Source organism: Capricornis sumatraensis, chromosome 2 (assembly GCF_032405125.1).
Source record: "Capricornis sumatraensis isolate serow.1 chromosome 2, serow.2, whole genome shotgun sequence".
Lineage (NCBI taxonomy): Eukaryota > Metazoa > Chordata > Mammalia > Artiodactyla > Bovidae > Capricornis > Capricornis sumatraensis.
In genome coordinates this window covers 26,353,513-26,380,179 of record NC_091070.1, presented here as the reverse complement: position 1 = coordinate 26,380,179, position 26,667 = coordinate 26,353,513, and the positions used below count along the sequence as shown (strand labels likewise).

General features: G+C 43.5%; 1 protein-coding gene across 2 annotated transcripts in view; it reads left to right on the top strand.

The window, feature by feature from the left end:
- The window catches only part of MTHFD1 (methylenetetrahydrofolate dehydrogenase, cyclohydrolase and formyltetrahydrofolate synthetase 1), a 61,084-nt gene that overhangs the window by 7,633 nt on the left and 26,784 nt on the right, over positions 1-26,667 (top strand). For both annotated transcript variants that reach the window (XM_068965511.1, XM_068965513.1), the window contains exons 2-8: positions 7,144-7,228; positions 17,823-17,882; positions 18,299-18,352; positions 19,224-19,360; positions 19,482-19,582; positions 21,507-21,643; positions 22,528-22,639. In XM_068965511.1, coding sequence (XP_068821612.1) covers positions 7,144-7,228; positions 17,823-17,882; positions 18,299-18,352; positions 19,224-19,360; positions 19,482-19,582; positions 21,507-21,643; positions 22,528-22,639 — 686 coding nt within the window. The remainder of the gene's footprint in view (positions 1-7,143; positions 7,229-17,822; positions 17,883-18,298; positions 18,353-19,223; positions 19,361-19,481; positions 19,583-21,506; positions 21,644-22,527; positions 22,640-26,667) is intronic.

Genomic DNA, 26,667 nt, shown 5'->3' with positions numbered 1-26,667 from the left:
TGCCATTTCCTTCTCCAACGCATGAAAGTGAAAGTGAAGTTACTCAGTCATGTCCGACTCTTCACAACCCCATGGACTGCAGCCTACCAGGCTCCTCCGTCCATGGGGTTTTCCAGGCAAGAGTACTGGAGTGGGGTGCCATTGCCTTCTCCAAGACTGTCCTTTAGTCTTCTCTAAAAGCGGAAAGGCCAGGTCTCTGAGCCTTTTCTCAGCTAAGAGCTGTTGGCCTCTCCTCTTCTCCTGGTGGAGACCCCAGTATTTTCTACACTCTCTACATTCCCCTCAGATGCTGACCCAGAGGCCTGCTGAATGTCATCTGCTCTGACATTTAGATCTGTGGTTAGATAGTCCTGAAATAGGACTAATTCTGGGGGTTGGGCCCTTGCTTGCAGATCCTGAGACTTGTAGCCACTCCATCACATCTCTTAACTCTTGCTACCAGCTGAGAATTACAGAATGGTACCCTGGAGGCCAGATGCAGTTGTGTTTCGTTGGGCTTGCAGATTTATTTTTAAAAATTGGATTACTTCCCAACACAGTGTGTAATTACACATAAGAATTAATTAATTAATTACACATGGTCGCCTGACATTTTGAAAGACATGTAAAGTCCAGCAATACTGTACTCTGATTCAGCATCACAGATGTGTTGGGTCTGAGAAGAAGCTGCCCCCACTCCTGTGTGAGGGCAGGGGGAAGGTGGGACTACCTGGCAGTGTGCACCCTCTCTGACCGTGCTTTCCTCTGTGTGACCTTTCTCTAAAGTTAATGTAATTTTAGTCTGCTTTTAAAATCCTTCCTTTTATAAAGCTCAGTTGTGTCCGCCTCTTTGTGACCCCATGAACTGCAGCCTGCCAGGCTCCTCGGTCCATGGAATTCTCCAGGCCAGACTACTGGAGTGGGTTGCCATGCCCTCCTCCAGGGGATCTTCCCAACCCAGGGATCGAACCCAGGTCTCCTGCATTGCAGGTGGATTCTTCACTGAGTGAGCCACCAGGGAAGCCCTTTCCGAAGCCTTTCCCCACCAATTCAGTCTAGTTTGTAGCTCCATTTGTTTCCTCTAGTTCAGTTCAGTTCAGTTCAGTCGCTCAGTCATGTCCGACTCTTTGCGACCCCATGAATCGCAGCACGCCAGGCCTCCTTGTCCATCACCAACTCCCGGAGTCCACTCAGACTCATGTCCATCGAGTCAGTGATGCCATCCAGCCATCTTATCCTCGGTCGTCCCTTTCTTCTCCTGCCCCCAATCCCTCCCAGCATCAAAGTCTTTTCCTCTAGGTCAGTGGTTCTTAAATGGTGGCAGTTTTGTCCCTCCTTCCATGGCCACATTTGGACATGTCTGGAGACATTTTTGCTTGTCATGTGGCGAGTGGCTGGCTGCTGGTGGCATCTAGAAGGAGAAGCCAGGGGCTGCTGAGCATCCTGCTATGCACGGATGTCCCTACAACATAGAATTATCCAATCCAAATGTCAGTCATGTTGAGATCCATAAACCCTGATCTGGAGACCTCAAAAGCATTTATTTTGTCACTGTGTATATGGATTAATGATGACCTTTACGCTTACTGAGAATTTGGAGGTTTATTACAACTTTACACCAGTTAGCTGTTTTCGTGTCATAAGTATCAGGTAAGTCACTGTTCCCTTGGGTCTTTGAGAGAGTTTGAGAGAATTGGATGGAAGAATTTTACGTTCTAAATTTTCATTGGAGCCTAAAATAGATTCATATTAAGTTTTCAAATATATGTTTGAGGTACCTGTCAAGTTTAGTAAATATTTGTGTAAAATTATAATCGTTGTAAATATTTTGTTCTTAAACATAATAAAAGAGTACTGGTGTTGGTTGATATGTATACTGATAAAATGTAGTGCTTGATATTATCACTAAAAATGATGTATCAACAAGGTAATTTTTTTACATTTATTTTATTGAAATATAGTTGATTTACAGGGTTATGTTTCTGCTGTATAGCAAAGTGATTCAGTTCTCTGTGTGTGTGTGTGTGTGTATGTGTCTGTATATATACATACACACACTCATTCTACTTCATATTCTTTTCGATAATGGTTTATCTCAGGGTGCTGGTTATAGTTCCGTGTGCTGTACAGTAGGATCTTGTTTATCCATTCTGTATAGAGAATAGTTGGCATCTGCTACTCCCAGACTCCCAATCCATCCCTCCCCAACCTGCCCTGCCTTGGCACCCACAAGTCTGTCCTATGTCCGTGAGTCTGTTTCTGGTTTGTAGATAAGTTCATTTGCGTCATGTTTTAGATTCCACATATAAGTGATATCACGATATTTGTCTTTCTCTTTCTGATTTAGTATGATAATCTCTAGGTCTGTCCATGTTGTTGCAGACAGCATTATTTTGTTCTTTTTCATGGCTGAGTAGCATTCCATTGTGTGTGTATCACATCTTCTTTATCTGTTCACTTGCTGATGGGCATTTAGGTTGTTTCCATATCTTGGCTAGTGTGAATAGTGCTGCTGTGAAGAGTGAAAGTACAGTTGCTCAGGTGTGTCCGACTCTTTGCGACCTCATGGACTGTAGCCCACCAAGCTCCTCTGTCTGTGGGATTCTCCAGGCAAGAATACTGGAGGGGGTTGCCATTTCCCTCTCCAGGGGATCTTCCTGACCCAGGGATCAAACCTGGATTTCTCACATTACAGGCAGATTCTGGGTGCATGAATATCTTTTTAAATTATAGTTTCATCTGGATATCTTCCTGGAGAAGGAAATGGTAACCCACTCCAGTATTCTTGCCTGGAGAATCCCCATGGACAGAGGAGCGTGGTGGGCTACCGTCCATGGGGATGCAGAGTCAGACATAACCGACCGACTAACAACACACACACTGGCTGTCTACCCAGGAATGGGATTGCTTCATCACATGGCAACTCTATTTTTAGTTTTTAGAGGAACTGCCACCCTGTTTTCCATAGTAGCTGCACCAATTTATTACATTCCCACCACCAATGTAGGAAGTTTCCCTTTTCTTCACACCCTTTCCAGCATTCATTATACTTTTTGATGATGGCCCTTTGGACTAGCGTGATGTGATATATCTCAGGGTAGTTTTGATTTGCGTCTCTATAATTAACAACGTTGAGCATCTTTTCATGTGCCTGTTGACCATCTGTATGTCTTCTTTAGAGAAATGTCTAGGTCTTCTTCCCATTTTTTGATTGCATTGTTTTTTGTTGTTACTGAGTTGTATGAGTTGTTTATATATTTTGGAAATTAAGCCCTTGTCAGTCACATCATTTGCAAATATGTTCTTTAACAAGAAAAATATTTAATTCAATTAAACTAATTTGGGATTTGAAGTATATACCTTTCTTGGAACACTAGGTGGCCTCAATTGTTTTTACAAGGAACTACATGTTATGTTTTTCCCAAAAATTTGAAGAATTTTTTAGCAGTATGAGAGGTTCAGTGAAAAATAAAACAGCAAATGAACGAAATGAAAATAAAACAAATAAAATCAGACATTTGTGTTTTATTGCATTGTAAAATCTTGAAACAACAACCTCCTTGAGGGGAAAAAGAGAAATGTGTGTCCTGGTTTAGAATAGCCCTACATGTTGATGAATGTTCTTGCTTTCTCTCTGATCAACTACTAAAGGCCTATTCTGTGGACCTTTTAAGGATCATTTGCAAATTCCTCTAAGCCTATGTTAACATTTCAGTGTTTGTTGACTGGGCAGCTTGTTTTTCATCATGTAGATTTCTTAGCCACGTAGCTAAATATCCTTTTCTGCCTCCTTTTCCTGCCTATAGCTTCTGTTGAAATGTCTTTGTTAGGGTTATATTTTGGCAGTGCTTTTTTTTCTCAGGCATAAAATGCCCAAAATTTAAAAATGGGCCCTCCTGTGAAACAGAATGAGTTGAAACTTGTAATGGAGTTTTTCAAGAGTAATTGTACAAGACTTGAGGCAAGAGATCTAGGTGACTGTTTAGGGATGTTAGACTTTGACTAGGACTGTTCAAGAGTAATAAGATTCTATAGGGATGTACACCTTTAACTTTTATTAACTAGGGTCTTTGACACTTGGGTGTGGGAGAAATCAGCTTGGAAAAAACTGATAAGTCATGCAGATCCATAGAGATTCAAACAGATTTTGACAGGTTGAGCTATAAATGATTCCACCTTGATTTTTGCAGCTTAGAAAGAAAAGGTAACCCCAAACATTGCATTTTATCGGCCAGCAGCAGAGTTTCTCAGCCTTGGGCACTGTTACCATGAGGGCTGGGTAATTCTTCGCTATGCTTTGTCCTGTGCATTGTAGGGTATGTAATTGCATCTACCCACTAGATGCCAGTAGTAACTTAGTTAAACTGCATCTGTGTCTATTCACGTTTAGTTGGCTATGACTCTCGGCTCAGGACTAGTATCTGTCCTTCAGGACCAGAGAGACGTCAATGGTTTACTGCTACTTTGTCCTGCTAATGTCAGTGGCGGTTTAGTTCTGATTTTTCCTACATCAAGACTGAGCTATGTCTTCCCTCAGATTTTAGGGTATGCTGATGGAAGATGGTGTGACCAGCATGTGTAGTTCTATTCAGGGATCAGAGATGTTTCTCCATATGCCCACTTTTGCCTCGCTTTGCTCCCAAAATTTTTACCAGGATGATGTAACTTGCAGGGCCATGGATAGAAATGAGAGGTATCTGCAATCAAGGAAGTTTCTGTTGATTTAGGAAGCTTCAGTGATTCGAAAGTTATTCCATTATACATTTAAACTTTCTAAAAATGAGCTATAAAAAGTAAAGGGCTTCCCCCTATTTAATTCATCACAGCTTTATGACCCTAAAATAAAGGTAGACAAGGGAGGGAATGTTAATTTCTCTCTCCATCTTTTTCTTTTACAGTCTCAACTTCAGACATACCTGACACTTGGGTTTGTTTTTCCACTTTTCATTTTAAGGTACTTCAGTTTCTGGCCGAACAAGAAAGCCAGGCAGGAAAAAAAAAAATTTAAGGGACTTATGGAGACCTAATTACAACTATCTTAATTTCTCCACCCCCGCCCCGCCCCCCTCACCAGGGCAGATTTTCCACCTGATGCTTTAGTGTTCTGTGCTGTCTAGTTCTTGCTTACTGTGGATTATGTGCATGTTAGACTGTCTCATTGATATTCTGATCATGTCTCATAAAGAGGCCTAAGTGTTAACTTTTCAACAGAGCTTTGTATTTGGAAAACTATCCCTGCAAATTTTAAAATGATCCTGCTTCTTAGAGAAAGTTTAAGGGAGGCAGTATAAGTGATCTCAAGCTATAATTTCTTTTAGGGGGAAAAAAATGCACCCTTAGACCCATTAAAATTATAGCATAGAAAATAAAGAACATTTTGTTCTTTGCTATTAACTTCCTGGGCTGAAACAACATTTTCCACCTCGACTACCTTATAGTACTGGGTTCCTGCAGCTTACTACCTGCTGAGTTTAAGTATTATTTTTATTTGTCCCTAGATTCTTTCCTTGGGTCTCAAATGCTTCCTTATTCTAGAATCCTTATAAGATTTGGTAAATAAATTCACTGTCCTGTCTTTAAAATATTTGTACCATCAGTCTTTCCAGCTCCATCTCACAACCCCCTCAAACTTCAGAGTCCCCTGTATTCCTGGTATTTCCTCTGTGTTTCATGTTTTGTATATCTGGAATATATACTTCTTGCCAGCTTACCTCTGATACCATAATCCAAGCTACCACCACCTCTTGGCCTGGATTTTACAGTTGCAGTAACTTCTTGCTGATGTCCTTAATTCTCACCTTTCCCCCTTGGGTGTATTCCCAATTCAGCAGCAAGAATAATCCTTTAAAAATGTAAGGCTGAGGACTTCCCTGGTGGTCTAGATGCTTCTGTTCCAATGAGAGTGAGGGTTCCATCCCAGGTTGGGGAACTGGAATCCCACATGTCACAGGGCACAGCCAAAAAAAAAATTTTTTTTCAAGTGAGTTCCATCACGTCAGCCCCACTGAAAACCCTTGAATGGCTTCCCATAACATTCAGAATAAACGACTATCTACCTGATTTGATTACTATTTCCTCTTGGACCTCATTTACCCACTCGGGGCCTTTTGCACCTGTTGTTCTTTCTGTAATTTGGCCCTGGGAGAGGCACCTGTCCTGACTGCTTAGCGCCTGTGTGTGCATCTGTGAACAGGAATAAGAACGCTTTTTCTCCCTTGCCTACCGCAGGGGGTTATTGAGTCTCAGATGTGTTCATCTTTTCACTGTTGGTTCACCTTACTGTCTCACATTGTGCTAGGAATTGTTTTTTTTTAACACCTACCCCTCCTAAGACTCCCTTCCGCACTGTGGGTTTTATTTGGGTGGGGAGGGGTAAGGAGAACCAGTAGAAGCCTCTGCCTGGCACTTTGTGTTAGTTATGACAGTGGTTGCGGGAAGGAAGGGGAGAGCAGAGAGTGGAGACTTGTTCTCTGCAGCAACCTGGGCAGCACTTCCAGTCCTAGGGCAGGAGAAACCACTCTGGCTGGAGCTGCGGGGGAGTTTCAGCGGGAGCCCAGGGAGGACTTGGCAACTCTAGTGTTTCCTGTTGTCTTATGTCAGCGCAGAATTGTGCCTCTGTTCATTAAAATCTCAGTAAAAGAAATCCAATAGTCAGTTGATACTTGTGTTGAACATATGATTTGTAGAATATTGGATTTGAAAAAACAAGGCTACTAGCTACAAGATTTTGCAGTCCTAGTTCTAACTTCTTGTATCACTAAACATTCTTACCATTTACTGCTGCTGCTAAGTCGTGCTTCAGTCGTGTCCGACTCTGTGCAACCCCATAGACGGCAGCCCACCAGGCTCCCTCATCCCTGGAATTCTCCAGGCAAGAACACGGGAGTGGGTTGCCATTTCCTTCTCCAATGCATGAAGGGAAAAGTGAAAGTGAATTTGCTCAGTCGTGTCTGACTCTTAGCGACCCCACGGACTGCAGCCCACCAGGCTCCTCCATCCATGGGGTTTTCCAGGCAAGAGTACTAGAGTGGGGTGCCATTGCCTTCTCCTAATGTCTGTTTAGTGAAGGTGTTTTTTCAATTTCAATGTATCTAATAATACATATTATTTGTGACTTGAAGCATTAAGTTTTAACTCCAGTTTAACTCTTTTTTTTTTCTCCAGGCAAATAAAGGAGAGACTGAAGAACCAAGTCATTCAGATGAAGGAGGAAGTACCTGGTTTCATACCAGGCCTGGCAATTTTACAGGTATTATGATAGTGTGTTTCCACTAGTATCTTTCTTCCTTTCTCAATCTCTCAGTAGTACTTAAGACAACAAGCACATCAAGGTTCTCCCTCTTTTTTGGCTTCTGTGAGTCCTCAGACCTTTGCAGTTTCTCTGTGCAGGCTACTCCTCTTCAGCTCAACTTCTGCATGTGGACCTGCTCTGGCTCTCGGCTATTCTTTGTGGATACTTTTCCCTTATCCAGCATCTCTTGATCATTGGTCTTAGGACCCGTTTGCTACTGCTAAGTCACTTCAGTTGTGTCCTACTCTGTGCGACCCCATAGACGGCAGCCCACCAGGCTCCCCCATCCCTGGGATTCTCCAGGCAAGAGTACTGGAGTGGGGTGCCATTTCCTTCTCCAATGCATAAAAGTTAAAAGTGAAAGTGAAGTTGCTCAGTTGTGCCCGACCCTCAGCGACCCCATGGCCTGCAGCCTTCCAGGCTCCTCCGTCCATGGGATTTTGCAGGCAAGAGTACTGGAGTGGGGTGCCATTGCCTTCTCTGAGGACCCCTTTACACTAAAAAATTTAAGACTTAGGGAACTTTTGTTTATATGAATTTATCCATTGATATTTTACTATATTAGAAATGAAAACTAAGAAGTTTAAAGATATTTGTATATTTTAAAATGCCAATAGTAAGCTCACTCGGAGAAAGCAATGGCACCCCACTCCAGTACTCTTGCCTGGAAAATCCCATGGACAGAGGAGCCTGGTAGGCTGCAGTCCATGGGGTCGCTACTAGTCGGACACGACTGAGCGACTTCACTTTCAGTTTTCACTTTCATGCATTGGAGAAGTCACTGGCAACCCACTCCAAGTGTTCTTGCCTGAAGAATCCCAGGGACAGGGGAGCCTGGTGGGCCGCCGGGGTCACATAGAGTCGGACACTACTGAAGCGACTTACCAGCAGTAGCAGCAGCAAGCTCACTATATATTAGCATTCAGTTTAGTTCAGTTCAGTCGCTCAGTCGTGTCCGACTCTTTGTGACCCCATGAATCCCAGCACGCCAGGCCTTCCTGTCCATCACCAACTCCAGGAGTTCACTCAGATTCACGTCCATCAGGTCAGTGATGCCATCCAGCCATCTCATCCTCTGTCGTCTCCTTCTCCTCCTGCCCCCAATCCCTTCCAGCATCAAAGTCTTTTCCAGTGAGTCAGCTCTTCGCATGAGGTGGCCAAAGTATTAGAGTTTCAGCTTTAGCATCATTCCTTCCAAAGAAATCCCAGGGCTGATCTCCTTCAGAATGGACTGGTTGGATCTCCTTGCAGTCCAAGGGAGTCTCAAGAGTCTTCTCCAACACCACAGTTCAAAAGCATCAATTCTTTGGTGCTCAGCCTTCTTCACAGTCCAACTCTCGCATCCATACATGACCACAGGAAAAACCATAGCCTTGACTAGACGGACCTTAGTCGACAAAGTAATGTCTCTGCTTTTGAATATGCTATCTAGGTTGGTCATAACTTTTCTTCCAAGGAGTAAGCGTCTTTTAATTTCATGGCTGCAGTCACCATCTGCAGTGATTCTGGAGCCCCAAAAAATAAAGTCTGACACTGTTTCCACTGTTTCCCCATCTATTTCCCATGAAGTGTTGGGACCAGATGCCATGATCTTTGTTTTCTGAATGTTGAGCTTTAAGCCAACTTTTTCACTCTCCTCTTTCACTTTCATCAAGAGGCTTTTTAGTTCCTCTTCACTTTCTGCCATAAGGGTGGTGTCATCTGCATATCTGAGGTTATTGATATTTCTCCCAGCAATCTTGATTCCAGCTTGTGTTTCTTCCAGTCCAGCGTTTCTCATGATGTACTCTGCATATAAGTTAAATAAGCAGGGTGACAATATACAGCCTTGACGTATTCCTTTTCCATTAAGTAATATTTTTATGGCTTAGTAACTCTTAGAAACAATGGAGTGAGAAGAGGGGCATTGTTTTCCATTTTTGCAAAACCCTTTACTGTCTGGCTTAATAGGGAACAGCTGGATTCCTGTCCACTTTTCAGTCTCTTGCTCTTCTAGGTTTGATTGAAATGTGTGAAGAACCTTCATATATATCTGACCTTATACAGACATATAGTTGTAAAAGGAAGCGTTCTTTTGATATTCTTCTCATAATTGTGGATGTTTTTCTTTAGTACTATAAGGACTCAATACGTCAAGGCTGTATATTGTCACCCTGCTTATTTAATTTATATGTAGAGTACATCATGAGAAACACTGGACTGGAAGAAGCACGAGCTGGAATGAAGATTGCTGGGAGAAATATCAATAACCTCAGATATGCAGATGACACCACCCTTATGGCAGAAAGTGAAGAGAAGCTAAAAAGCCTCTTGATGAAAGTGAAAGAGGAGAGTGAAAAAGTTGGCTTAAAGCTCAACATTCAGAAAACGAAGATCATGGCATCTGGTCCCATCACTTCATGGGAAATAGATGGGGAAACAGTGGAAACAGTGTCAGACTTTATTTTTTGGGGCTCCAGAATCACTGCAGATGGTGACTGCAGCCATGAAATTAAAAGACGCTTACTCCTTGGAAGAAAAGTTATGACCAACCTAGATAGCATATTCAAAAGCAGAGACATTACTTTGTCGACTAAGGTCCGTCTAGTCAAGGCTATGGTTTTTCCTGTGGTCATGTATGGATGTGAGAGCTGGACTGTGAAGAAGGCTGAGCCCCGAAGAATTGATGCGTTTGAACTTCTCCAACACCCTGGGATTTCTTTGGAGGGAATGATGCTAAAGCTGAAGCTCCAGTACTTTGGCCACCTCATGAGAAGAGTTGACTCATTGGAAAAGACTCTGATTCTGGGAGAGGTTGGGGGCAGGAGGAGAAGGGGACGACCCAGGATGAGATGGCTGGATGGGATCACGGACTCGATGGACATGAGTCTGAGTGAACTCCGGGAGCTGGTGATGGACAGGGAGGCCTGGCGTGCTGCGATTCATGGGGTCGCAAAGAGTCGGACACGACTGAGCGACTGAACTGAACTGACTGAAGTGAAGTTTCAAAAAGGTAGTTGCAGTGTGAAATCTGAAACTGTTATCAGTGAACCTTCGTATTTTGTTAAGTCGGAATCTTGTTTTATGTTACAGTTTGAATGGATATTTACCTGTGTGTGGTTTTGTTATGTTCTTCGTTCCTCATCTGAAAAATAATGGTTCACTGAATTATACAGATCTCCCAAATGTTAATACATTTTATTACGTGATTTTTAAAAAATCATAATCATTACTGTCACCAACAAGCTCATCAAAAAAGCCTGCAAGTGTTGGGAAGTTGTCAAGCTCACAGGAGTACATAAATACCAATTTTTGCTTGAAAGCTCCAATTTTGTCATTAGTTACTTTCCTTGCAGTAGCAGGCTCGCTTTATCCAATTTTGAGAAAATATTTGCCAAATGTTCAAGCCCAAGTAATCATTGTTTGTCAGTTGTTCTTTCGAGTAAATTTGGTGTTTCATTAAAAAACTGGCCAGTTCTGCTTGCAAGGCAAGAAAGCACAAGTACTTTTCCTAGTGACAGCCACTTCTGTTTATGGTCAAAGTGCTTTATGATTGCTTCCCCATTCTTTATGCAGAATATTGAAAAGACATGTACTCAAGGATCGAGGTTTAATAAAAATAATTGTTACTGCATCAAGAGCACTTCTAAGTGAAATTGGTGTCTATGTTGTTTTCTTTTTTTCTTTTTTTTACTGAGCGTGTGTGACAGTGAAGGATATCCTTATGACTAGTACAGTTTGGTGCCATTGTCTTAATTCTTACTAAGTCATCAGCAGTCTTACCCGCCATAACTTTTGCAGCCTCGATACACATGTCAATACAGTGAAAATGGCAAATGACATAGTATTATGATGGCACTAGCAGGCCTTCTAAAAGGGTGTTGGGGTTCCCCAAGAGTGTATGATCCACACTTTGGGAACCATTGCCCTGCACAATTTCATCTGACCCCCAGATATCAGCTGTAGGTCAGGAACTTGTAAACCTGGATTTCTTCTGAGTTCCAGACTGTTGGCTTCCAGGACATCACTCCCTTCTCTAATCTTTTTGCTTGCTGTTCCTGTTACCTTGACCATTTAAATGCCAATGCTCAGCCCTCAGACCTCTTTTCTACCTTATTCTTTCTGTAAGTGAGCCCCCAGGCCCGTGGCTGCTTGGGAGAATACTTCCTAGCCAAGATTTCTTCCAAGAGCTCCAGGTTCATCCCGTAAGAGGCCTTCAATAAAAAGGCAGAAGATATTTCATAAATACATGTCATGTGGACAGATGTACAAATGAATGGCTAAAGGGTTTCCTGGGACAACAAGAAACTGATAGCTTGCATTTGAAATTCCGTTCAGAAACACCTGGTCCCTCACGTCTCATTTCTCTCTGTATGTGTGTCTCCATATATATCGTTTAATTCCTTGCTAAGTTCTGTTCCATGTTCTCCAAGAATTTCAGAGTGAATAATACCGCCCCCGCTCCATTGCTATACATTATCTGAAAGGCCTTAGTTGAGAAGAAAAGCACCAAAGGCCTGTCGTTCTGCCTGGTCTGTTCTGTGCTTTGGTGGATTTTCCTTTTTTATTTTTACAAATTGCTAAGAATCAAAGGTATATGTTGTGGGTGTACACTTGGTACATATGTGGGACCAGTTATTTCTTGGCTTATTCTTGTGAATTGTTTGTTGTATGAAGAGTAAATGTCATAGACAAGAAATCTGTCTCTGTAAAGCCCTTTTTTGTAGCAGTAGCGAAGGTTTTTTTTTTTTTTCCTGTTTTTAAAATTGGCTTCCAAGCTCCTATTTTAAACTTATTGATTGCAAAGTGTTTTTGTTACATAAATGCTGTTCTGTAACTTGTCTCCTATGCTCTTGCCAATAAAACAGTGGTTGAATATTTTAATCTTGTACTTTAGCACCAGGAGCAATATCATTCTATGATGCAATGCTCACAGATTATGTTGTAATCACATCTGTGCCACCTCAGACCTCTTGTGTTTTTTTTTCCATCCTGGTGACTGGCACCACCATTTCCCCACATACTCAGAGCAGAAACCTGAGCTGTGTCTTGTCCTCTCTGCTCTCCACATCATAAGCTCTTGAGATCTCTTCCCTCCTTTTGTGTATTTATTTATTTTGAAAATCATTTTGTTTAATTTACTATCATTATGGTTATTACTATTATTGGTTGTGCTGGGTCTTTGTTGTTGTGCCTGGTCTTTCTCTCGTTGTAGTGCACAGGCTTCTCATTGCAGTGACGTCTCTTGTTGCAGATCACAGGCTCTAGGGGACACAGGCTCATTAGTTGCTGCACACAGGCTCAATAGTTGTGGCGTACAGGCTTTGGTCACTCCACAGCATGTGGAATCTTTCTGGACCAAAGATCACACCCATGTCCCCTCTATCAGCAGGCGGGTTCTTATCCACTGTATCACCAGGAAAGTCCATTTTCCCTCCTCTTGATTTCTTCTGCTCCCACCCCACTAGGGCACTAGTCACATGCTTACAAACTTCTGATCTGGATGCTTCCAGTCTGTCCTTTTACCCACAGATGCCACCCTTGTCAAAACGCAAATCTGATCATACACAATCCAGCCACACACACTGCCCATCCTATGCAAAAAGAATGACAGTACTGTTTATGTAATGTCTCTATAGTTCAAGTGATTTGTATATATTTCTGGTTGTTCTCATTTTTATCTTATCCCCCGACTACAGGATGGGAGCTGTCTTCTTGTAGACACAGTAATGAAACCAAGCAGGAGCCTGTGGGGTCCCATGTGGTACAAATCCTTCCTGTGTCCCCCATTTCTCATTTGTAAGAAATAGGCTCCATTCAGCCTCGCATAGGGCAGATTCACACAGTTGCTTATCAGGGAAGGGAGGGGATGTAGAAATACAGGAGAGGGACTGTCTGGAAACAATAGTAGAGCACAGCCTTGGGGCAGGGTCCCGGTTCCTTCTCAGGGAATATACATGAAAGTAGCTTTGAGTTATTCTTCACAACTAAGGCCCCCACACAAGTGAAGGATGATAACTTCAAGCTGAGCACAAGACTCCTAGAGCACTTCCCTGTTTCCTTACCACCAACCAATCTGAAGAAAGTCACACACTCTGTTGCTCTCAACCCAAGTCTTGCTATAAAATCTTTTCCCTGGAGCTGAAGAAAAACTAATGAATTCCCAGGATATTTTATGTTGTAAAACAGGAATCGGAAGACCATTTTGTCTTGTTCAGTCGCTCAGTCATGTCTGATTCTTTGTGACCCCACGGACTGCAGCAGGCCAGGCTTCCCTGTCCTTAACCATCTCCTGCAGCTTGCTCAAACTCAAGTCCATTGACTCAGTGATGCCATCCAACCATCTCATCCTCTGTCGTCCCCTTCTCCTCCTGCCTTCAATCTTTCGCAGCAAAAGGGTCTTTTCCAGTGAGTCAGCTCTTCACATCAGGTGGCCAAAGTATTGGATCTTCAGCTTCAACATCTGTCCTTCCAGTGAATGTTCAGGGTTGATTTCCTTTAGAATTGACTGGTTTGATCTCCTTGGTGTCCAGGAGACTCTCTCAAGAATCGTCTCCAACACCGCAGTTCGAAGGCACCAATTCTTCGGTGCTCAGCGTTTTTTATTGTCCAGCTCTCACAGCGGTATATGACTACTGGAAAAACCGCAACTTTGACTGTGTTCGTTAGCATGTTGGCCTTTGTTGGCAAAGTGATGTCTCTGCTTTTTAATATGCTGTCTAGGTTTGTCAAAGCTTTTCTTCCAAGGACCAAGGGTCTTTTAATTTCATGGCTCCAGTCACCATCCTCAGTGATTTTGGAGCCCAAGAAAATAAAAGTCTGTCACTGTTTCCATTTTTTCCTCATTCATTTGCCATGAAATGATGGGACTGGATGCTGTGATCTTCATTTTTTGAATGTTGAGTTCTAAGTCAGCTTTTTTCAGTCTCATCTTTCACCTTCATCAAGAGCCTCTTTAGTTTCTCTTTGCTTTCTGCCACTAGGGTGGTGTCATCTGATATTTGAGATTTTTGATATTTCTCCCAGCAATCTTGATCCCAGCTTATGCTCATCCAGCCTTGCATTTTGCATGATATACTCTGCATATAAGTCAAGTAAGCAGGGTGACAATATACAGCCTTGATGTATTCCTTTCCCAATTTTGAACCAATCCATTGATCCATGTCTGGTTCTACTGTTGTTTCTTGACCTGCATACAGGTTTCTCAGGGGGCAGGTAGGATGGCTTGGTAGTCCCATCTCTTTAAGAATTTTCAACAGTTTGTTGTGATCCACACAGTCAAAGGCTTTAGCATAGTCAATGAAGCAGAAGCAGATGTTTTTCTGGAATTCTCTTGCTATTTCTATGACCCAGCAGATATTTGATCTCTAGTTCCTCTGCCTTTTTAAAATCCAGCTGTACGTCTGGAAGTTCTCAGCTCATGTGCTGTTGTTGTTGTTGTTATGATTTGATTTGATTTATTCAGCCGCTCAGTTGTGTCTGACTCTTTGCAGCCCCATGGACTGCAGCACGCCAGGCTTCCCTGTCCTTCACCATCTCCTGGAGTTTGCTCAAACTCACGTCCATTGAGTCGTTAATGCCATCCATCCATCTCATCCTCTGTCATCCCCTTCTCCTCCTGCCTTCAATCTTTCCCACCATCAGGGTCTTTTCCAGTTAGTCAACTCTGCATCAGAGCTTCAACTTCAGCATCAGTCCTTCCAATGAATATTCAAGGTTGATTTTGTTTAGAATTGACTGGTTTGATCTCCTTACTGTCCAAGGGACTTTCAAGAATCTTCCCCAACACCACAGTTCGAAGCATCGATTGTTCAGCGCCCAGGGCTGGGTAATTTCCTAGGCTAGGAAGTAGGAAGATTATTCCAGTTACTTTGGAGAAGTGGCAGGGATTTCCAGGAACTGGGCCACTGCCCACGTTTTGGCCTTTTATGGTCAGCCTGGGAACTGTCATGGTGCCTGTAAGTGTGTCATTTAGCTTGCTAATGTATTACAGTGAGCGTATAATCAGGCTCTACTGGAAGTAGATGGCTCTACTGCCATCCTGTACCTAATGGATTCTAACTGATTTTTGTGGTATCCTGTTCTTTAACGGTTGTGTCGTTCTTTTAACTGTTATGCCCTCCCCCCTTCCCTTTTGTCTCAATAGGACCTTTTTTGGATGATGTAATTGACCTCCTTCAAAGAAGAAATTGGTGTTTCTGATAAAATGCTTAAGTGATTTTTTTTTGGTATAAACTATAATGGGATTAAGATTCGTTCTGGGAAACCAGTCTGCCATCCACCCACTTGACTGTCAGTCAAGAAATCTACTGTTCTTCAACTAAACATTCCTTTTGCGTCCAGTTTGAGAATGATTGTGTAACCATTTTCCCTATTAGATGCCTATACTGAGTGTTTCAACTGGATCCTAAGAGGTGTTTTCCTTTGCCTTAGGATTACAATCAGACTTTGATGTATGCTCATAACTCTCAAGCTTTTTTTTAAAAACGAGTGGTCATTTTGGAGTTTTAGAAAAATTCCTTCAGAAACATCCAGACAGAAACAGCAACAACAAAAAGACTTCAGACTTTTGTGATATTAAATGCCAAAGACAGCAACCTTGAAGGAAAATGTCGTGATTCTAAACTTGACCAAATTTGTCCTTCGAGTGCAGAGACGGCAGAGAGATATTTTCAGGTACACATGGACTCAGGAGAATTGCCCACACCTTTCCAGAAAAGTGACTTACAGTTGTATCTCAGCTACATCAGAGATGAAGATAAAATATAGAACAGTTGTAATTTATTTTAAAAAAAACAGCAGGGAGTGATAAAAAACCATTTAATCTCAGAGTTAAGTCGAAATAACTAATTGTAGTTATGAATATGGTCTACTTAAAAAACGTACAACCTAAGAGCTGTGAGTTGTTTGCTCAGTGTCTAACTGAGGGCAGTACCCCAGGAGACAGCAGTAGTCTCTCCAGTTGCTCAGAGAAACTGTCCCAAAGAGGTCGGGGGAGGAGCCGGTATGCATCGGTGAGTGTGGACTGGGGATACAGGCAGTCAGGATCCCAGTGAAAGGTTAACTGCGGGCACCGGGATCAGATATCTCAGTGATTTTGGTGCTTTTCTGTGTGTGAGAAGATGCATGAATCTGGGGTCATTGACATTCTTCCTAAAGATACACATTTGAACTGTCTCAGGGGCCCACATATCCAAAACATGGAATACTGCAACCTGCATTCCTTTCAGGGTGGACTTGCAGGTCCGTGACTGTGGTGGCTACTGACATGATCCTTACAGAACTGGAATGGCAGGAGACATTCTTTGTTTACAATATAAGGAAAAACAAAATACTCCTACCTTTCTTATTTGATCTAAAAACCTGGAAGGTATTAAATCTGGTAACCAAATCAATGAAGGTTGGATGATAGGGGCAAAGGTCATACATGTGAAAAGGACAGGAACGATGAGCTTAAAATCCCTAAATTTCCCTAAAATCCTAGGGAAATCCTCCCAGTAAGCAGCTAATGCATTTAGGTGCAGAAAACCAAATACCCCTCACTGGACTTCTCTGGCTATCTTGAAATTCAGTTTAGCACTGGCAAAACTGAGACTTCTCTAGAAAGACACCTGCAGCTAAGAGTGAGGCCATGTTCCGTGAACCTATGTTCCGTGAACCTAAGGAGAGCCTCCAGGAACAGCATCAGGTGACTAAGCCTGGAGCTACTCTGTTCCTAGGGCCAGCTGCTTTCTCCAGAGTTGTCCTGTGTAAAGTAGCCACATATCACTTATCTCTGGTGTCAAGGGACCTACAGTTTTTCCCCCTGCAGTTTGGGGAGAAACCAAACTTATTGTGATAAATCACCCCGAGAGGACATTTCATTATTGAAAAGAGCAAATGTCAGCACTGATACGTGGGTGGGGAAATATTTGTAAAGGAAATTTCTTAGGTAAGTGATTACAGTGAAAACCTATGTATATCCATGATTAAAGAAACAGGGACCATGTTGAAACCTAGCATGGTGGGTCAGAGAAGTTGGCTTCTGGGTACTCTTTCCTCTCTGTCTTGAGGGCAGCAGACTGCCCTTTGCCTGGCGTAGGCAAGTGTTGTGTGTGAGCTGGGAACAGTTCGGTTCACCCTCATTGATTCCTCTTCTCTGTGGCTGAGCCTGAGAGCTTTGCCCTGCCCCCAGAGGTGGGGAGAGGGCGCAGATGTCTTATCAGAGCTACCATGCGTTCTTGCATGTTGCCAGTTCCTCCGCCCCCCTGCACTGTTGCTCTGGCTCATACGCTTACTGGCAAGCAGCGGTTCCCCGTGGTTTAGGCAGGCCACTGCTCCCTCACTTAGTTCCCAGAGCGGGTGCTAAAGTGTCTTTTCTGTGGGGGTCAGGCGTGCTTTGCTCTGTTTGGTACTGCCTGCTGTGTTCGCGTCTCCATGCTGTCCCGCCATCCTCCTTATTCTCCTGTAAAAGTTCTCGGGAGCAGGAGTCTCATAATTAAACATTGCTTTTATCAAAACTGAAATTTTAGAAGCTTTGCCTTACAGTTTGCCTTTCCCTAATCATCCGATTTGCATGTCTTTGTTATTCCAGGTTGGCAACAGAGATGACTCTAATCTTTATATAAATGTGAAGTTGAAGGCTGCTGAGGAGGTAAAGCCCAGAAGAATGGTGCCAACACCCCACCTCAGCTCCCACCCCTCCCCTTCTCTGAGTCCTGTCTGTCACCCCTTGCACTCCTCCCACAAAAACTTTCATCACCCGCAGCAGACTTCGGTTTACCTATTTTGCAAGTTAGAAATGGGTGACAGAGCTTCAGCCTGTAGTTGGCCCTCCAGTGTTTAGAATCAGTGATCTGAGCAGGCGTAGAGAACATAAACGTGCCTCAGTTCGGCGGTGACAGTTAACGAAGGATGGGGGGCTCAAAGCAGGAGACTCATTCTTTAGGACATGTGAGGGTGGAATGATGCCTGCCTCTCTTGCTTTGGTTTAGTCACATCTGCAGAGGAAACAGGCCCATGTCTCAAGTCCTTTTGCCATGTACCCATTTTAAATGTTCATTCTTGCAGATCGGGATCAAAGCCACGCACATTAAGTTACCCCGAACGGCCACGGAATCTGAGGTGAGCAGTTAGGAGTCAGCTGTTAAGAGGGCAGCTGAAGTGCTTTTCTCACTGGTTTTAGTTTCAGAGAACTTTGGGGGCTGATACAGTCAGCACACAAGAGACCTCCAGATAATTCTTTCTCTGCAGACTCAGCCTCCAGAAAATCTTTGAAAATCAGTAAATGGGGCAGTGCCAGCTGTGAATGTTGGGTACTTGCAGTGTGATTGCCCGTATTTTGCTTCCAAATCACTTGCGATGTTTATTAAAAACTGATCACTGGCCTGTCGTTTTGTGTACTTTAAAAATGAAAACATATATTTCATTTACATGCTGTTCAAGAATAGGCAGAACAAATCTTGGGTGAGTCAAGTCGCAGCTGTGGTTGCTGGTAGGTGGGGGATTGGCTGTGACGTGACAGGAGGGAAGAAGGACTTTCTGAGGTCATGGATATGTTCTACATCCACACAGTCCAGCAGGGGAGCCACTAACCCCATGTGCTCATTTAACTAAAATGAAATAAAATTTGAACTCCCACTCCTCAGTTGAACTAGCCACATTTCAAGTACTTCAGAAGCCACTATTGTAAGGTACAGATTATAGAGCATTTCTGTCATCACAAAAGTCTTGGTTTAGATGATGATAACATGAATTTTACTGTGTAGCAATAGATTATTAAAGTTCTTAGCTCTTTTATTTGATGGGTTTCTTACCAGACACCTGAAGATGACATTCTGTGTTAAGGTGGAGTTGCTCTAGAATGCAAGGCAAGAGAACTACAGTTAAACTCTCGGTGTGTGCAGGGGAGCAGGGATGAGGTCACCTGGGAAGTGTTTCTCTACCCTCTTGATTTCTCCATGGTATATAAACTGGTATGTGGTGTGATTTTTAGGTGTTAAAGTGCATCACATCATTGAACGAAGACCTCACTGTGCATGGGTTCATAGTGCAGCTGCCTTTAGATTCAGAGAATCCCATTAACACTGAAACATTGGTCAATGCTATTGCCCCCGAAAAAGATGTGGACGGGTGAGTGTGGCTTGGCTTTCTGTACCACGTTGCTTGACTGCGATTAAAGTATATTCCTATTTGAGGAACATGTCATTTTGTTTCTAAAGAGTAAAAATACCTATCACTTTCCTTGTTTTAGACTGAATAGCATCAGTGCTGGAAAACTTGCTAGAGGGGACCTTAGTAACTGTTTCATCCCTTGTACACCCAAAGGATGCTTGGAACTCATCAAGGAGACAGGTAAAAACAGAAACAAAGCACCCTTTGGGGGAACGTGGTCTATACCTTTGGAGGTTTAGGGGAGATACGCTGTGGGCCCTAAAGAAGCGGGCTTGATTGGCACAAGGACCTGTATGCTAGGGGCTTCTTGACCTAAATTCTCAATGTTCTCAACAGCCGTATGAAGTAGGTGCTCTTACTGTTTAACAGCTGAGAAGACATTCTCAGAGTGATTGAGGAGTTCGTCCAAGAGGCGGCAGAGCCAAGATTTGAACTCAGAGTTATTTGAGTTCAAAGCAGATTATTTTTGTGTGGAAAAATAACCGATTTGGTAATACAAATTCATGTTGTCTGTAGGGTGAAAAGTCCCCACCCCAAAATGGGCTACCAAACCACTGTAGTTCTAGCAAATGGATCCCTTGAGTAACCAACCCCCCATTACCTAGTCAGCATGTTGGCATTTTAATTTCATCATGAATACTCTTTAGCAAAGGTTATTTTTTTTACAAGGAAGTGTACCCTTTTTAGAGGAAGTGGATCAGAAATTTCAAGTGGAAAGTGTTGGCTAACGTAAGTAAAAATTTTCTGTGGCTGGCAAGGAAAGGTCAAGGTATAACCCTTGGGACAGCTATTGCTGATCAGTCCTACAACTAAATTTATCCTCTATGGCTTGTTTAGCCTACAGTGTATTACAACTCAATGGAAATCAGTACCTTAGGCTGCAGCAGCTGTAGGGCCTCCACCTCCTCTTGTTGATTTTAATTAATTAATTAATTTTTATTTATTTAAGCTGTGCTAGGTCTTAGTTGCAACCTATAGGATCTTTAGTTTTCGCATGTAGGATCTAGTTCCCTGACCAAGGGATCGAACCCAGATCCCCATGCATGGGAGTGAGGAGTCTTAGCCACTGGATCACCAGGGATATTCCCTCTTGTTGATATTGAAGCAACCATTTGCCCTAGTACAGTTTCAAGTCCTTTGCTGAACCCTAAAAAGTATAGAAAGGTACCTTATAAGCACTTCACAATTTGAGGGCTTTTCTTCTAGATGTTCATGATGTTAGCATTATATAGAAACTTCCCTATTTTTGGATAGAGTTACTGTTACACAAGAAGCATAATTTGAACACAGACTGCCTTGAGTTGGCTTCAGTGGCACTGGGTGTAGGGACTCCGCAGAGACCTCATCTCTGCTGCCCTTTGCGTGGCAGCTCCTTCTCAGCTCTACTTGGTCTCCCGGAGCAGCTCCAGCCTGTTCCATCCTGGTGCCTAAGAGTGATGGGGCGGCTCTTGTTGGCCAGGGGATGAAATACAGTCATTTGTCCACACTTGGGACCTCACCCACATCATCTCTACTGCGGAGAGTATGTTGGTCCTGAGGGATGTTGGAACAGTGCCAGAAGACTGGGAGCTCAGTAAACAAAAAGAAAGCTTTATGTTACAGTTAGGTTCCCCTTTATCACTTCTCTGCAAATAACCCTGTGGCCCAGGCCCTAAGCCAAAAGAGAAATTTGGATGAGGAACTAAAGAATTACTGATATAATCTAATTTCCCTCACTTCTCTCCTCCACTCCGTTAACATGCACCCTATTTCTTATAACTTTTTCCCAGGTAATGTAATCTGCTCTCTGCTTCCATATGGCTGTTAAGCATGTCAGGGTTTCTTTCTGCTTTGAGTGTAGGTTTTCTTCCCACTCCGCTATGACTCAGTAAATGAATCTTGGCTTAAGCCCTGCTCAAAAACCCACTTGCAAGAAGGCCACATGGACAAGCCCCAATTTTGTAGCTGAAACCCTGAGTTGACAAAGAAGGGATGGTTTTAGGAAGATTTGTTTTTGATGCTCAGAACTCGTTTTTGTGCACTTATTCTGAATTTTCCCATTTAGGTGGCTTGCAAAGGAGGGCAGCTTCCCCAGTTCTCTGATGCTCGCTGGCTTGTCTTTCAGGGGTGCAAATTGCCGGAAGGCACGCTGTGGTGGTCGGGCGCAGTAAAATCGTTGGTGCCCCAATGCATGACTTGCTTCTATGGAACCATGCCACAGTGACCACCTGCCACTCCAAGACTGCCAATCTGAACGAGGAGGTAAGGGATCCAGAGTGGAGTACAAGGGCTGTGTATGTGTGTGTGTGTGCACTCACATGTGCTCACATTTGCATGCATGTTCCCATGTGTGGTAGGGGTCCTTGCGTAGTGGGAATAGCTAACATTTTAGTGCCAAAAATTGTCGTGTACTTTACCTCATTATCTCATTTAACCTCTCTAGCAATTCTATGATTCTTGTCTATTTTACAAGATGAAGAAACAAATTCAAGTTTAAAACTTGCCCAAATTTATACAGATTTTGTTCTGACTATTTTTCTCCACCAGTCCATCCCGCAGTAGATAGCGGTTAGCAGGATAGGAACTGAGACTGACCCCTGGCTGCCAGATCCCGGATATGTGACTGGGTGGCCTCAGAGGTGGAGGTGTCTAGAGGAGGATGTGGACAGTGGTCTTGTGACCTCAGTCACAGCTTGTTCTTGACACCTGGGCTCAGAAATTCTCATACAGACACATCCCATTGACAGTGCAGTCTCGTAAACGTGGGGAGAGACCACGAGAGGCCCTGCATCTCTTTAATCCTCCCCAAGCAATGCTCTGTGGAAGGTGGTAGTTCCCACATCCTGGGGAAGAGGCATGGAATTCAGGGACGTTGTTTCAGGCCTGTGGCTCTAAGCCTATACGCCTCCCTACCTTGCAGGTTCTCATCAGGTTCCCCATTCAGTAAAATATCTAGTGAAAGGGGAGGTTTTGACATGTGTAGGAATGAGCACAGTATACAAAGAGCTGTCAGAGACTTTGCGGCCTGCATAAAATAGCAGATGACGAAGAAAGTCGTGTAAAACTTAGGGGTGTCCTTTCCGCGTCTACATTTTTTTTTAATGTGTCACTGTTAAGTTTCTGAAGTCAGAACCATCTTTTCCTAGATAAGTAAAGGTGACATCCTGGTGGTTGCAACTGGTCAACCTGAAATGGTGAAAGGGGAGTGGATCAAACCTGGGGCGATAGTCATCGACTGTGGAATCAATTACGTCACAGGTGAGTGTTGCGGGGAGGAAGGTGAAGCCTAAGCAAGAACCTTTTGTCCCGTTTTAGGCTTGAAGTGTTAAGGTTCAGAGCGATTAGCCTGCCCTTGGGTGCCTGAAGTTAGTAGATGGCATAGTTGCCCCTTGGCAGGAAGAAGCTGTGGTTTTAGCCACTGTGCCGTGCAGTCCCAAGATGACCTAGAGGTGGGGTGGTGTTTAGTCATTAAGTCATGTCTAACTCCTGCGACCCCATGGACTAGCCCACCAGGCTCCTTTGTCCATAGGATTTCCCAGGCAAGAATAGTGGAGTGGTTGCCATTTCTTTCTCCAGGCGATCTTGTTGACCCAGGGATCAAACCTGGGTCTCCTGCATTGCAGATGGATTCTCTATAGACTGGAGCCACCAGGGAAGCCTCACCTTGAGTGGATTTTAGCAAAGGACAGTTAAAGTGTAGTGTGATCTTTACAAACTGCTCTGAAAGTACTCCAGGAGAGGGATACATAGTGCCCAGAGACCTCCAGTTAGGGCTTTGCAGAGGTGTTTGACCTGCACCTTTTCTAGACCAAGGATAATGCTAACTTTATAGTCATGTCTGTAACTGTCCTTGAATCCTCATCCCTAAATTACTCCCCATGGCCCTGTTTGGTTAGTAATATTATCACCATTCTTCCTTCCTGCAGGCCTGAAACCTTTCAGTTTCCCTCCCAATCATTCCACGTATGGACCCATTTTTAAATATTATGAATTTTTTTCCCCTTCTATGGTCTCAATGTCACCACTGAGTGTCCCCCTCTCCACCGGATGTGCTGCCATGAATATCTCCCTGGCTTCCCTACTGCCAGCTGCCTCCCACTCAGGTCCACCTGCGTGCTCTTGCCAGGTTTTGGGGGCTTGATGTGGACTTGTGAGCCTCTTTCTCCCAGGTCACCTGTCAGACTCCTCAGCCCCATGCTAGTTTCAGCCACCTCTGTGGCCTTTTTTCTCACATGCACTTTGTGAATACCTGTCTTAACTGTTGTAAAGTGGACCATGTCCCCCGCCTGCCCCCCACCCCCAACACATACCTGTTTTCCTTTGCAGCTCCTCTGCGTCTTTAGTGGAACAGGCTGTTCTCTGATGAAGTTTTCAAACATAAAAGCTGAAAGGACAGTTTAGTGATACTTGTGTACATACTTTCTGAGTTTAAAAAAGGAACAATTTTTAATCAAGCGATCATTTCTGTGCATTGGGCAGGCACCACCCCAGGTCTTGGGCTACACAGTCAAATAAAACTCATCTGTCATCTTCATTTTCAGCAACTTCCTGCCCACCCCTTCTCTGTCTGAAATGTCCATTCTTCCTTCCAAACCTTTGGAAGGTTTCCCTTCACCAAAAGAGGATCTCTCCTTTGAAAGTGCTTTTCTTCTCCCTCCTGTCCCACAGAACTTGGTATTTCTCTCATCATATGTGTCTCTTACTTTTTCTCCACTTGTCTGCCCATGGGTGCCTCGGGGCAGTGGTCTCTGCGGTGTCATGTCCAGCTTGGGCTTGCTGACAGCAGGCCCTCATCTGTTGGATTGTTGAAGAGGGTTATAGCAAGAATATTCTTTTCTTCTCCCTTCCCAGCTCAAGTTTGAAGTATTGACACTAAGCTGCCAGGAACATTAGTCACTGTCAAGCCTTCCGTTTTTAACCTCCCTCCCACTCTCGGTCCCATGATTTTAAGACAGTAGCTCACAATTGATCACTCATTGTCTTGTAGTGTAATTATCTGACGAGTGATAAAGAAATTGCTCTCCTATAACTCCTCACTTTCAGTACTTGCAATGTGACATTCAGGCTCATTGTATTTAAAACCTTGCATTTTCTCTAACATAGTTCTGCTGTTGGCTTTTTTCTGTTTTGGACTGAATTTGAGAGATGATGAAAGAAGAAAACCTGGGTAGGGTTCTTGAGTCTCACAGTTTGGCATGAAATGCTGACTTACACATGAAACTTACCTCCTGTTCACATTTATTCCTCACATAGAAGGTGAAATATGAATAGTCAAAGCAGTATCTTTCCTCCGGGTCGCCTGTACTTTTTTCTGGTCCTGGGCATTTAGGTGAATAAGCATCCACAAGTCTGGATGTTACTGTTCCCCAAGGAGGGCAGGATTGCTGTTACCAATCCATGGATGAGCAGGGGGACCTAAAGACTGATATATGTATGGGCTTCCCTAGCAGCTCAGATGGTAAAGAATCTGCCTGCAATGCAGGACACCAGGGTTCTACCCCTGGGTCGAGAAGATGGACAGGGTTTCCTGGAGGGTGTAATGTGGTCAGTGGAAAAGTGACCACATTTGCAAATGTTCATTCTTAAAGCACCATGTTCCACAGCTAGGCCACTTCTTAGCTCATATTTTGATTATTTAAATCATTTGCATTGTCCATTCAGGGATAATGTCTTAAATCATTTTCCAAATTCAGGATGAATTAAGGTATGTGTTTTTTTGCTGTTGCGTTGTTGTTTTATTACGGAATATTTTTTTTTAAGATTCAAGTGTAGAGAAGAAAGTGTTGGGCAGAGAAACATGTGAAAGTGTTCTTTCTGCTTGGCTTACTAAAGACCGTTTGAGAAGGGCTGGATTAATAGTGCTTTATTTGGCAGGGTTCTAAAAGTGGGAACAGATTCCTCACTGCCCCCCCATCCAGTCTCAGTCTATTTAGTGTAGTGGTTCTATGCTGAACCTTGTTACTAGGATCCCCAAATTACACACGAAGGACTTAAGGTTCAGCTGGGTCTTTTTTTTTTTTTTCCACTCTGTCAGGCTTGTGGGATCTTAGTTCCCCAACCAGGGACTGAACCTGTGCCCCTACAGGGGAATCACAAGAGTACTAACCACCGGACCTCCAGGGAATTCCCTCAGCTGATCTTAAGTAGTTTTGTGCTAATAGTTCCCGATGAAACAGAAATTCAGGGGCTGGGATAAGTAACCAAAATGTGTGTTGGTTACTGAAGCGGTACGCTTAGATCGAGACGTCACTTTTCCACTGACCACGTTACAACCTCCATGAAACCCTGTCCATCTTCTTGACCCAGGGTAAAACCCTGGTGTCCTGCATTGCAGGCAGATTCTTTACCATCTGAGCCGCTAGGGAAGCCCATACATATATCAGAGGCACTCAAGCCAGCCCTGATAGTGTTTGAAGAAGGAGCAGAGCTGAGCTCACCCAGTTCAGCATTAAGTTGTTCAGTCATTGATACATTTCCTGTATGTATGGAGAAACACAGGAAGAAAGGGACTAACATTCATAGATAGAAGGAGGTGTAGGGGTATTTTTAGCTGACTTTGGTGTTAGAAAGTTGAAACCTATACAAAAGGCAGTGCTGAATTGTATTTCCTTGGCATCTTGAAACAACCTTTGTGGTTATGGTAGGAAATGTTCTCCTGTTGCCATAACTTGTTGCCTTATAATCTAGAAACCTGAAACCATTGCAAGGATTTCTGTCCCCTGCCTCCTTAGAGTATGTATAGAAAATATGTATCTAGAATGGGTGGGGAAGGAAATGGCAACCCACTCCAGTATTGCCTGGAGAATCCCATGGACAGAGGAGCCTGGTGGGCTATAGACCATGGGGTCACAAGAGTCGTACATGACTTAGCGACTAAACCAACAGCCACATCTAGAATGGGAAGAGAAACCCTTATGTTTGGAGAATTTTTTTTTTTTTTTCAGTTTCAAGAAACACTATTTCTTGAGTCTTCACAAGCCTCTGAAATAGGTAGTGTTCATCCTTCTTTGCCCCTTCAGACTTTTCATGAGTCAGGAGCCCATAGGGGCTGAGGACTCGAGGTTCGTGTAAGAGTTGATCCTAGAGCCGAGATCACTTAATTCTGGGTTTTCGGCTGAACCTAAGCAATGGCACCCCACTCCAGTACTCTTGCCTGGAAAATCTCATGGATGGAGGAGCCTGGTGGGCTGCAGTCCATGGGGTCGCTAGGAGTTGGACACAACTGAGTGACTTCACTTTCACTTTTCACTTTCATGCATTGGAGAAGGAAATGGCAACCCACTCCA